Here is a 13,331-nt window from a genome sequence, read left to right as displayed (position 1 = left end):
TTAGAACTAATTTTCATCAATCTCTTATAAATGCCAATATCTTTTTCACTTGTCTCCTCAGTGATGACCTTATAGTTTAAGTGTTTGGGACCTACAACAATAGCTCGGCCTCACCTGTTAGTGGGGCAGGGGTAGGTAAATGACACTGTACTCATCCACATTCTCTCTCTGGTGCTATTCATCTTCCCACCAGCTTAAAAATTTCATGCAGTCATTGAGTCATATAAATGATTTAGAAATTAAGTTTAATGGCAAACGATCTGGTATTACATATGCAAAGTCAATGTCTATTTTTCTTTTGTTGGGCATATACTGCACCCATCTCTTTCAGAGCTATTGGATTCATGAGCTGTTGCAGACACTCTACTAATATTACAGGATAACTTACCACCGTATATGACAGACTACGGTGCTCAGTCTCGTCGTGTCCCATCAGTTACTTTATCACCACTTGAGGCAGCTCTCCTGTGGGACACCTAGTCTAGTTGATCTTCATTTGATTGTCATTAAACCTGTCCTTTCCTGTCAGCTCTTGTCAATTATACAAAATAAAATCAAGTATTCATAAGAAGTCTGTAACGGGATATAAGCAGACCAATTTAATAATTCATTTTTGCTGAGCCTTCACTGGCCTCAAGTGTAGCTAGTGCTTGCTGTTAAACATGATTAGATATGGTGTGTGTAAGACATGGCAAGTTGGCCGTACTTCTGATTTTGCTACAGTTCATTCTCTCTTTTTAAATTCTGTCAGTTACTGCGAAGTTAGTAATGTGAACTGTACTCGAAAATAAGTAATATGTCTATTGCCCCTAAATTTTTAAAGCAGCATATAATTATTTAACATGAAGATGTCCTTTTTTCTTTAAAGAAAGACAACTGTATTGCTTCCAGTGTTTAATAAGTTTACAGAACCTAGGTATTACTTTCACTTTTAGAAACAGAATGTTTGAAATATAAGAGACTCTAGAGATTCTCCCTTCTTCTTATTTTCTATGTTAGAAAGCAAACCTAGAGCAGAGCTGTTGGCACTGACATCTCAAAGTATGTGTCAGACAGAATCTAGAATCCGATCCCTATGCGGTTACTTTTGTATCAGAACACACGTAAGCACATACACACACATGTATAAACATGCATATATTTTAAGAGGAAAAAAAATCAAGTTTGAAAAACTGTTTAACTGTAAAATAACATCCACTATAAATTTCCCTGTTCTCCTTTTTAGTTGAAACCAGTTTGTAAAATATCCTCCTTGTGGTAGGTCCTTTGGCAAGTAATGCATAACAAAATTTATTTATGTATTTAGATATATCTTTCAAAGTACGTGTAATCAGACAAAGGTCTCCTGGGTAAGTCTTCTTGATACAGTAGATGATTCAGAAGTCATTTCATAGCGCTCCGTCTTTTGGAGCCTTGGGAAAGTGACTTGGTTTCTGTTGAGGTGCCTAGAATCCTGCTGGCAGCACCACGGCAGAGAGCCGCTACAAGGGTTGGAAGTGTCATTGGTGAAGGGTTTGCGTGGGGCACATTCCAGATCCTGAACTGTGATTAGTTGAAGGTGCATTGGCTGGCGGAGAAAAGTAGGAAGAGCAAGAAAACGCTCGTGGTATGTGCAGGACTACAGTTTCTAACAGAGCGCTCAAGGGAAAATGCGTCTAGCACGGATGTGGGTTTGCACAGACCCATTTTAGTGTTAGGACGTTATGTAAGAGGTGTCCTGGACTGGGCTCGGTGAAGATACGTTCTACCTTCACTAGTTCCCCAGACTTGAGAAAGAGGTCGCTAAATGAGTTCCAGGCGTACGGCTCTCACTGGCATACCTCAGTAGATTTTCCTCTAAATTTTACAACGCAACTCTGAAGTCAGTCCGATTTTTTTCCCCCCGTGCAGATGGAAACTTTAGTGGGGCGAGGTAACTGGCAGGGAGCATTGGTGAGTGAGGTGCAGAGCTGGTGTTCAGCCCAAGACTGGCCCTTCCTGCTGTGCCCCGGGAACAGGAGCCTCTCCTAGAGCGCGGCTGACACTCTGGGCCACGTTGCTCTTCACTGGGGTTGCTCTTCACTGGGGCCGTTGGTCTTACCTGCCGTAGGCTGCTGAGCAGCACTCCTGCCCCAGGTCACAAGATACCAGCAGCGGGTTTGAAAACAAACAGGATCTCCACAAGTTTCCAAGTGCCCCCCCAGGGGGGAAATCACCCCTGGTTGAAAAGCACTGGAGGACTTTTTTGTTTTCATTGAAGAGAATCCCTAAGTGTTCAGTTATGTATCTTTTGAGACTAATTAATATTCTTCAGAGGTGCTCTCAGTAAGAACAAACTGATTCTGTGGTATTTGCCTCCGTGGGGAAGAAGCTTCTGCTCCTGCCAGTGCAGCCAAGAATTCAGGGGCTGGCTCCATGTCCCTGCTGCTGCCAGGCTAAGGCCAGGGCGTCCCCCTGCAGGGGTGTCCACTAGCTGCCCACTTCCCCAGGCCTGGTGGACTGGGCCTCCCTTCTGCTCACCAGCTTCCACTCAGAGGCAGGAGCTCTGCCCCGTTTTGACAGTCTGGGAGTAATGGAGCCCCAGCTGGTCAGCCCCACCGGCTAGCTTGTAGGGCCGGAAGGGCTGCCACAACTCCTCCCCTAACCCAGCGCCCACTTAGAAGCAAGCAGGGGCCCCTCCAGATAAGGCTGGGTGCTGTCCTCTTCCATTCCCCGTGTCTTGGCCCAGACCTTTGCAGACCTTGCTCCAGTTCATGCCTACGGGAGGTGGTGAAAACAGCGGAGAGCTTGGTGGTCCGTCGTTCAAAGGGAGGATCCATGATACGTACCAACAAAGGACAGAGCAGCCCAGTGAGAAACTTTATTGCCAGAACCAGGGAAAGATTCAGCCAAAAGGAGTCCCACAGAATCACACTCTACACTGCGTGCATGTGCTAGTCTGCTCTGCTCAGGAGTGGTCAGAGTGAGACGGTCTTGAAAAGGCCTCCAGGACACACATCCATCAGCAAAGCCAAAGCCTTGCTTGTCTCAGGGGCCCTGAGCACAGTCTCTGGGTGTACTGCGCACGGCTAGTGGTAGTTCCTGTGAAGCTGAGCTTAGAAATAGAATCGCATGCCTCCCCGTTGGTCTAGAAGATTGTACGTGTGCCAGAACCATGGCTGTGGGCCCAGGAGCGTGGACAGAGACCACCTGCAAGCTGCTGGTCCATTCCTGACTGAACTAGGGGCAGAATCAAGAACCAACTTCCCAGTTGGGGAGAATAGCCTCTAAGCCACATGTATCCAGTGGTAAAGGGTGAAAATCTGACTCAGTGAGTTCAGACACCACTTTTGACCAACAGGAAGTTGGTGTGGGGCCTGGAGCAGCCCGTAGAAAGCCAGGAATACAAATCTGGTCAGGGACAGGAGAGGGGTGGTGCATGCTACAGGGTAATTGGGCTTCACAGAATTAGGTCAGCCAAGTCCCAAAAAAGAAACATGTCTGAACAACAACCAGCACTCAAAATGTTTGATGTTTGTGTAACAGTTCAGAGTGTTCACTCATCAACTCTGGTGAATTTTATGTGATTGTACAGCAGAGGGGTTTGAAGTCAGATGGGCCTCCTGATGGCATTGTGCCGTTCATCCTGCCTGTCCCAGTGAGACCTCAGGGCAGTGCACCTCTAAGCTTGAAATAGGGGCATGTTCCCTACCGACTGTCCAACAGGACCTCAGATATATATAGGCCAGGACTGGCACTTAGTAGATGCTCAGTATATATTAGTAACTTTCTTGTTCAGAGAGAAATGACTTTTTATTATGCATGTATGTCTCTGTATATTTTGTGAGGAGTGTGGAACAGTTTCTAATCAAGAAAGTAGATACCATATTTATTTCTTCTTAGTTTGGAGTGTTCTGTTAGTTTCTCCCCATAACGATCTTCGGAAGGTATTTTCCAAATGAGCCAGGCCCCACAGAAGTAGACTTGTATTAAATCCCATGTCCCCGAATTCCTCTCCCTGGCACGTTGTCCCTCCTCCTCCCCACCCTCCAGGGGTCTCTGTGATTGTGGTCCTTTGGTCCTTGAGGTTCAGAGGGATCCCCGTCGTGGCAGAGAAGACAATTACACTCACAGAGGTAGTATACTGCTTTGTAAAGGAGACTGTTCTGGATGCTACGGGTCTTCTTTCCCTGAACTGCAGGTGGTACCTGCTTTTCATTTCCAGCTGAATCCCCGTCCCTCTCACCTTCACAGAAACCGCTCCATCTCACTTCTAGAGTAGGACATTGGGTGTGCCCCAAGGGATCGAGTGTGGGTTCTGTTTTAGAATCTCGAGTCTGGGTTACTTGTCAGCCCTGTCCTGCGTGTGTCTCCCAGAACTTGTTTTACTCCTTCGGATTTTGCTCATTTGCTTCTCTGATCATTAGACGAAATACTCACTGAGGTCAGGGGTCCCTGGAAGAATGTTCTCAGTGTCGTAGGTGTTGTGTGGATTTGGAGTGCACCCGGAAGAGAAGCTGTGTGTGAGCCCGTGTTGAGGAAGGGTGCAGCCGCGCCCCGTGAGCTGGGGTACAAGTTGGCCATGTCTGCTGGTCTGCTGCCAAACCTTCAAGTCTGTATTTCCATTTTTGAAGCTATCAGTAAATCTCTTTCAAACATCTGTCAGTATGTACAGCCTCCCCATCACTCCCCATCCAGTTTTATTTTTGTTGTTTTAATTATAAATATCTAATAGTTTATTTTAACCATTTGAAATTACTTGAACAATGTCACGGTTAAATAAGCATATTATTTCAGCTGCTTTTTGGACAAGTGATTGTTTTGTTTTGGAGGGAGAGAGAGGAAGAGAAAAGGTGGGCGGGACGCAGAGGGAGAGAGAGTCCTAAGCAGACGCCAAGCGTGGACTCAGTGTCGTGACCCTGAGATCGTGACCCAGGCTGAAATCGAGAGTTGGACGCTTAACTCACTGAGCCACCCAGGCCCCCCTGGATAAGTGATTTTTAACAGGTTCTATTAGATATCAGAAAACTCAGCCAGCATCTTCTGGTTCCGTCTTCTGAATCTAAGCAACTTAGAAGCCACCACATTGGGAGTTTTAGGCCCTCTCTTTACTGGGTGACTACAGCCTGTGAGCAGCCACAGGCTTTTTTGTAAGGCTGTTCACCTCTTTCCCTCTACCAGTAACCTTACGATTCCTGTGTCTTCCTTTAAAGTTAAAACCCCTTTCACCCAGGACACTGAAAGTTACGCCATCAATACTAATAAATAAGTAGTTTAAAATATTGTGAAAACGTTTTATTTAATGTTTCTGTTTTGCTGTCTTCTGGATAAAAGGGAAAAGGCCATGAGATAAGTTATTGATGAAATGAGCTGCTGAAGTGGAGAGGAGGTGTAGTCGGCCGATAACTGTCATAGCGTGAGCGCTGGTAAATGACCGCGCATGCAGTCAGCCGTCCACCAGAGCCGTCCTGGTGCTGAGCTGCATCGATCAGTAGTAGAGTGTCAGCGAAGTTGATGGATGGGGCCAACACGGATAGACAGCAGAAGGGAGCCCTGAAATATAAATATGAGAAAAGTATAAGGAAGGGGAGTCTCCATCTCTGCAGGTGTTCAAATATAAATTGAAATGTGGGTTTCTGTGGTGCAGTTCCAGTTACTTGCAGCATTTCTCTCTTTACTGCAGAGATCCCATGTTTGTACAGTTGACCCTTGAGCAACCCGGGGGTTAGGGCTGCTTACCCCCCCTACCCCGCCCATCCCCCACTCTCCACGCAGTTGGAAATCCACGTATAACTTTGGGCTCTCCCAGAACTTAACTACTAATAGCCTGCTGTTGGCTGGAGCCCTTACCAATAACATCAAGTCTGTTAACATATTTTATATGTTCTCTGTATTACATGCTGTATTCTTATAACAAAGTAGGCTGGAGAAAAGAAAATGTTATTAAAATCATAAGGAAGAGAAAGTACATTTATAGTGGACCCATTAAAGGATCAACTTTATAATATTTTTGTTGATACATTTTTGTATTAATCTGAACGCATTTTTATTTTTTATTTTTTATTTATTTTTTAAAGATTTTATTTATTTAAGAGAGCGAGTGCACAGAGGGAGAGGGAGAGGGAGAAACAGCCTGCCCACTGAGCAGGGAGGCCGATGTAGGGCTCGATCCCAGGACCCTGGGATCATGACCTGAGCTGAAGGCAGACGCTTAACCAACTGAGCCACCCAAGCGCCCCGAATGCATTTTTAAAATATATTTTCAGACATTAATTTTTTAGAGCAATCACAGGTTTTCAAAAAGGGAGGTACAGAGATTTTCCACGTACCCCTGTACTCACACACGTATCGCTTCTCCCGTCATCAGTAGGCCCCAGTGGAGTGTTGCATTTGTTACCAGTGATAGACCCAGACTGGCACATCGCTATCAGCCAGAGTCCACAGCTGACGTGAGGCTTCGCTCTTGCTGGGATGCCCTCTGTGTGCTCGGACAAATGTAGACATGTATCTGCCATTATGGCATCATACGGAGTGTTTTCGTTCATGATATTATTTGTAAAAATTCTCTGTGCTCTGTGATCTATTCATCCCTCAGCAAACACTGATCGTTTTATTTACTCCATAGTTTTGCCTTTTCCAGAATGCCGTATCACGTTGTCTTCTTTCACTGAGTGGTGTGCATTATGAGCTTTCTTTCGTGGTCTGACAGCTCATTTCTTTTTAGCGCTGAATAATTCTTCATTGTCTGGATGCACCATAGTTTATTCATCTGCCTATTGAAGGACATCCTAGTTGCTTCCAGGTTTTGGCAGTTACGAGAAGAGCTGCTGTAAGATCCGTGTGCAGGTTTTTGTGTTGACTTAAGTTTGCATGTTCTTTGGGTAAGTGCCAAGTCGCACAGTCGCTGGATTATACAATACGGTTGTGTCTAGCTTAGTGAGACTTGCGCCCATCTTCCGCAGTGGCTGCGCCACGTTGCATCCCCAGCAGCAGCAAGTGCGAGTTCCCACTGCTCTCCCATCCCCGTCAGCACTGGGCACCATTCTCATCCGTGTGCAGTGGTGTCTCCTTGTGGTTGAAACTTGTCTCCCCGATGACACAGGACGTTGTGGAGCCCCTTTTCATGTGCTTATTTGACATCCGTGTGTCTTCTTTGTTCAGGTCTGTGGTTCGTTTTTTAATCAGGTTATTTTCTTATTCTTGAGACGTAGGAGTTCTTTGTATATTTTGAATAACAGTCTTTTGTCAGGTGTGTGTTTTGCAAACATTCTCCCTCCCAGTCTGTGGCTTATCTTCTCGTTCTCTTGATACTGTCTTTTGCAGAACAGAAGTTTTGAATTTTAATGAAGTCCAGCTCATCACATATTTCTCTCTTGGATTGCGCCTTCGGTGCCGTATCCGAAAAGTGGTCACCACACTACACTAGGGTCACCTAGGTTTTCCCCTGTTCTCATCTAGGACTTCTAGTTTTGCATTTTACATTCAGGTCTGTGGCCCATTTTGAGTTAAATTTTGAGAAGGATGTGAGGTCTGTGTCTGGATGCCATTGTTGTGGGGCGTTTTGTCGTCGCAGCACCCATTTCCTGAGGAGACAAGTTTTGCTCCTTTGTTGCAGCTGACCGTGCTCACGGGGCCTTATGTCTGGGCTCTGTTCTGCACCACTGACCTGAGTGTGCTCCTTCACCAGAACCACACCGCCATGATGACTGTAGCTTTGCCGTTAAGTCTTTTTTTCTTTTTTCCAAGGCTGGCGAACAGTTTTAATTTTTAAATGTATCTTTTTTCTTACTTTGTTAAAATACACATAATATAAAATTTATTACCTCTTTTTGAGTTCCCGGACCTAGTTCCATCGTGGAGTAGAGAGATTCCCACACATACAAACCTAAGCAATTCTTGGGATAGCAGCAAGTTGTCTGAGACTTCAACTCAATTCTGACACTGTCTGCCTTGGAAATGGCATCCGATCCCACAGGTTAAGGGCTCAGTCCTATAAGACTGCCTCCTGCCCCCGAATTCAGACACTAGTCGGAAGTCCCAGGCTGTGACTCGTGCTTCTGACCAACTGGCTGCAGATTGGAGGTTCCAGTGACCTCCTCCATAATTTGCTGCAGCGGCTCACAGAACTCAGGGAAACACGTTGACCTGTTTGTTAAAGGGTATGACAAAGGGTAGAATCAACAGCCAGATGAAGAGGTGCACAGGGAGTGGTCTGGGGAACGGGTGTGGAGCTTCCATGCCCTGTCCTGACAGCCACTCTTCCCAATCTCCAGGAGTTCACCAATCCAGAAGCTTCCGAACCCAGCCCTTTTGGGTTTTTATGGAGGCTTCTTTGCATAGCCACAATTGATTGAATCATTGGCCGTTGGCTGACTGAACCTCCGGGCCCTTTCCCCTCCCCAGAGGTCAGGCGTGGGGCCGAAAGTTCCAGCCCTCTGATCACATGGTTGGACCTCCTGGCAGCTTGAGTGCGTGGGTTCCAAAAGTCGACTTCATTAATAAAAGACACCTTTATCACTCTCAACACTTGGGAAATGTTGAGGGTTTGGGGAGCAGAGAGCCAGGCGCTGTGGATGAAGACCACATACTTATGAGAAATACATATTTGGTCGTCTGAATCATCTGAATGACCAAATACATATTTCTCCTAAGTCACAGTATTGCACGATCTTAACCGTATTTTAAAAAGATTTTTATTAATGTGTGCGTACACGAGAGAGAGCAGATGAGCGCAAGCACGAGCAGGGGGAGGGCAGAGGGAGAAGCAGAGTCCCCTCTGAGCAGGGAGCCTGACTTGGGGCTTGACTCCGGAACCCTGAGATCATAACCTGAGCTGAAGACAGATGCTTAACCAACTGAGCCACCCAGGTGCCCCATCTTAACCATTTTTAAATATGTAGTTTAGTAGTGTGTTATTAAATACATTCACATCATTGTACAGTTGCCCCTCTAATCTATCCCTATAACTGTTTTCATCTTGTAGAGCAGAAACTCTATACCATTACAAATATCTCCTCATTCTCCCCTCCTCTCCGCCAGTGGCACCCACCATCTACTCTCTGTCTTTATGACTGTGACTCCTCCAGGAACCTCACATAAGTGGAATCCTACAGTATTTGTCTTTTTGTGACTGGCTCCTTTCCCTTAGCATAATGTCCTCAAGGTTCATCCGTGCTGTGGTATATTGCACAATTCCTTCCTTTTTAAGGCTCCATAATATCACGTTCTACATACAGACCACAGTTGGTTTTTTTTTTTTTTCTTTAATCCATTTATCCATCAATGGGCACTGGGTTTTTGTCATGTTTTGGCTCTTGTGAATAATGCTGCTGTGAACATATGAATACACATATCTTTTTGAGACCCTGCTTTCAGCTCTTAGCGGTTTATACCCAGAGGTGGAATTGCCTGCCTCATTTGGTAATTCTGTGTTCAATTTTTTGATGAATTTCCATACTGTTTCCCATGGAGTATCTCTTGCCATCATTCCACTTTCAACCTCTTTGTGTCTTTGGATGTAAAGTGAGTCTCTTCTGGACAGCATATATGGCTGGATTATGTGTTGTCACTTATTCTGGCAATCTCTGTTTCCGATTGGAGAGTTTAATGCATTTACAGGGTCAAGTAATGATAAGAAAAGACTTGTCTCGTTGTGCAGTTTGTTTTCCATGTGCCTCAGAGCTCTTTTTCATCCTCATTTTCTGTATTATTTTCTGTTTCAGGTAATATTTTGTAGTGAAATGTTTAAATTCCTTTCTCATTTCCATGTGGTTACCGTGGCGTCTCCATGTAACAGCCTAAGTTGTAGCTCTCTCTCATTGGAATTGGTACCAGCTGAAGTTTAGTAACATACAAAACTCTGCTCCTTTACAGCTCCGTCCCCACCCCTTTGCTTGTAGATGTCACAGAGTTACACCTTTAGATGTTATCTAATCTGATATCCAAAAAACATAAACTAATAATTATTTTAAGTGCATTAGCCTTTTAAATTACATAGAAAACAAGGTGTGGAGTTAAAAGCCAAAGTTACAGTAATTCCAACTTTTAGAGCAATGATTGCTTTTTTCTTTCAATTTCTTAGTCTCTTAAATCATGAGGGAAACAAAGTGCAGGGACAGACTGTTGCCGCAGTGGTGCTGGCTGGTGGGACTGGCCATGCTACACATGAGGTCTCCGTGAGACCTTACTGCATGCACGGCTTCCTGCTGCTGTCTCCAGTCCTTCCCTTGCGCCTGTCGGACTCCTGGGAGCGGCTCTTGCAGGAAAGGTCCAGGTGGTCACCGACTGCCACAGCTTTTGTTTGTCTGGCAATGACTTGATTTCTCTCTCACTTTGCAGCACAGTTTTGCTGGATATAGGATTCTTGGGTTTTCTTCTTACAGCTCTGACCATATTGGTGCACTTTCTCTGAAATCCAAAGTTTCTGATGAAAAATCTGCAGATAATCTTACTGAGGATCCCTTGGATGTGATGAGTCTCTTCTCTCCTGCTGTTTTCAGGGTTCTTTGTCTTTTGAAAGTCTGATTAGAATGTGTCTCCGAGTGGGTCTCTCTGACTTCCTCTGACTTGACCCTCTTTGGGCTTCTTCGATGCTTGGCTGCATGTCTCTCATCACATCTGGGATGTTTTCAGTAATTATTTCCCCAGATACTCTCTTGACCCCGTATCCGCAGTCCTGCTGGGACTCCCACAGTACGTATGCTGATTCAGGCGCTGGAGCCCACGGACCCCTCTGTCTCTGCTCACGGTTTTTTAGTTCTTTTTCTCTCTGTCCCTCAGCCTGGACCATTTCTGTCCTGTTTTCAAGTTTGCCGATTCTTCCTTCTGCCTTCAGCTCCCTCCCGGGAATTTTTCATTGCTATTACTGTACTTGTCAGTTCTTAAATTTCTTTTTCTTTTTATGTGTTCTTTCTCTTTATTGATTCCATTTTGTTCATAATTTGTTTTCTTGACTTACATCTTTCTTCAGTTCTTTGAGCATCTTTTAGACTAGTCTTTGTCTATTGAATCTGACATCAGGTCTTCTTCAAGGACAGTATCTGTTTATCTTTTTTGTTCCTTTGTTTTATTATTTTTTTAAGATTTTATTTATTTGAGAGAGAGAAAGAGCTTGAGACAGATCATAACCAGGGGTGAGGGGTAGAGGGAGAAGCAGACTCCCCGCTGAGCAGGGAGCCCGATGTGGGACTTGATCTGAGGACCCTGGGATCATGACCTTAGTGAAAGCAGATGCTTAACCGACTGAACCACCCAGGCGCCCCTTTTTTTCCCCTTTAAATTGGCTATACTCTCCTGTTTCTTTGTGCGCCTGTTGATTTTTGTTGAACCCTGGACATTTTAACCTTTATAATGTGGTAACTCTGGAACTCAAATCCTCACCCCCCAACAGTAGGTCAGCTTGAGACTCGGTAATAACAGTAATGGCATTGCACTGAAACTTCTCAATTACCGCAGCTCATGCAGCACACACACGTGTATGCACACGGGCATATACACGCCTGATTGGTCTTCTCTTGAGGACGGCAGGGGGCCAACTCATTGTCTTAAAATGTGGATAAATTGCAAGGAATCAGTGCTTTCTTACAGGAACTGTTTCACCAGGTGACCAGACTGAATCCAAAGAGCAGATGCCTCTCCTTTGACATTGTATTCCAGCTAAATGGTGGAAAGGAAGGGTACACTTCCTTCCACTTTCTTCAGCCTGTGCTGTGGTCGTGGATGTGGGCTCTGAGCACAAAGGGCTGTTGGTATCAAAGCAGAGCCTGGACGTGGTGCCTCTGGATGGCAGCTGGGCAGCATTGCTGAGGGTCCTTGGAGTGTGAGCTGGGCTCTGGGTGCAGGAACCAGGGTTACAGGACCCATAGGGGAAGGGGAGATGGTTGCCTGCATCCTGTGTGTTCAGTCAGTGACATGCAAACCAGGGAGGGCAGGGAGGGCCTGTAGATAAAAAGGGACGTTGAAGACAGACCCAGAATGGACAAGGCTCAACTGTAGTGTCCTGAGGATGTACATTTGGGGGATAAACTCCAGATCAGAGCCAGGAAGTGCAAATGACAATAGTGTTAGGAGGAGGGGGGACAGGGCACACGCAGGATCTTCTCAGGGTCTCGCGGTTGTTTACAAGTTACTTGTCCTAAGTCACTAGGATGTGCGGATGCTCTTGGACTTTTGTACCTCGTTTATTGTATCAAGTCACTTGAATTCATTTGGTGATGAAACTGATGTGATTTTGTTTCATATGCTTGTTTTTAGGGATTGCTTTTTAAAAGTTTGGTGTGATTTGCTTTTTTAGTTCTGTAAGACGTGTGATTGCCGAGGGCGCAGTATGAAACAGCCTCTTCCTGCCGTCCCCCCTCCGCAGAGGCCGTCCCCATGTCCATACCTGCACATCCCCTCCCTCTCCCGCCTGGCTCTTCGGTGGCAGGTACTAGTCCGTGAGCAGCATTTACACCCTGCTTTCCTCACGGAGGGATGTGCACCCTGCAGATCGTGAACAGTAAACACTGAGGTCTTTCTCCCTCCCTTTCCCTTGTTCCCTCCCTCGCCCCCTCCCTCCCCTCCTGGCTTGCTCCCTGTCTCCGGTCTGAGCCCAGTCTTCGAGCCTATCTTTCTTATGTGGCTGCTTGTACTCCCTTTTATTCATTGATTTTCACATTATCTGTTGCCAGCCTTTTGTTACAATAAATAATGTTACAGGATCATTTTGTATGTATGTCACTTTGTGTTTTCTGTTCTATGAACTGGTGTGATAGTATGGTCAGAGGGTGAATGGAGGTTTACTTTAATATTTTTTCATGTTTAAAATTTGATTGGGTTGTATGACAATAGATCTTACCTGGGTTTGGCATTTTAGCTGTGCTTTTATTATTGAACACATGTTTTATGGTGGTACGTCAGATAGTTTATTAGCGAACTTATGGCACACTCTTGGATATTTTTGTGTATTTACTTATTATTTTATTATTAAAACATGAATTAAAGGTAGAAATGATCCAAGCCATTTTTTTTTAAATAAAGCCCTAATTAATAATATGCCTCCGTAGGCAAGGACACGACATAGCAGGTAAGTGATTAGTTAGTGACCTGTATCTTCTCAGCACACTTGTTTGTGAATCAAATGTATAAAGGCTTTTGAAGATTTTTGTGTCATTGCTGTGTCCCACTGTGCTGCACACTTGTGGTCTTCACGCACCTGTAACTCTGGGATCTTCTTGTCTCATTCCAAGGTTCGTGTTTTATTCGAACTGACCAGCTTGATGGTGAAACTGACTGGAAGCTGAAGGTGGCGGTGAGCTGCACACAGAGGCTGCCAGCCCTGGGGGTGAGCGTTCTTGTAATTACAGCGCCATCTCACTTGGTGCTCGTTCCCAGGC

At 45.3% G+C, this 13,331-nt stretch overlaps 1 protein-coding gene across 5 annotated transcripts in view; it reads left to right on the top strand.

Annotated features, from left to right (window-relative positions):
• The window catches only part of ATP9B (ATPase phospholipid transporting 9B), a 247,254-nt gene that overhangs the window by 72,041 nt on the left and 161,882 nt on the right, over window positions 1–13,331 (top strand). For all 5 annotated transcript variants that reach the window (XM_088019563.1, XM_088019561.1, XM_088019562.1 and 2 more), the window contains one exon: window positions 13,185–13,279. In XM_088019563.1, the coding sequence (XP_087875689.1) occupies window positions 13,185–13,279 (95 nt within the window). The remainder of the gene's footprint in view (window positions 1–13,184; window positions 13,280–13,331) is intronic.

The sequence above is a fragment of the Eumetopias jubatus genome, unplaced genomic scaffold (assembly GCF_037043125.1).
Source record: "Eumetopias jubatus isolate StellerSeaLion01/CBP00866 unplaced genomic scaffold, mEumJub1_p1.0 scaffold_16, whole genome shotgun sequence".
Taxonomy (NCBI): Eukaryota; Metazoa; Chordata; class Mammalia; order Carnivora; family Otariidae; genus Eumetopias; species Eumetopias jubatus.
The sequence above is the reverse complement of the archived record's forward strand: the minus strand, read 5'-3'. Positions and strand labels throughout refer to the sequence as shown.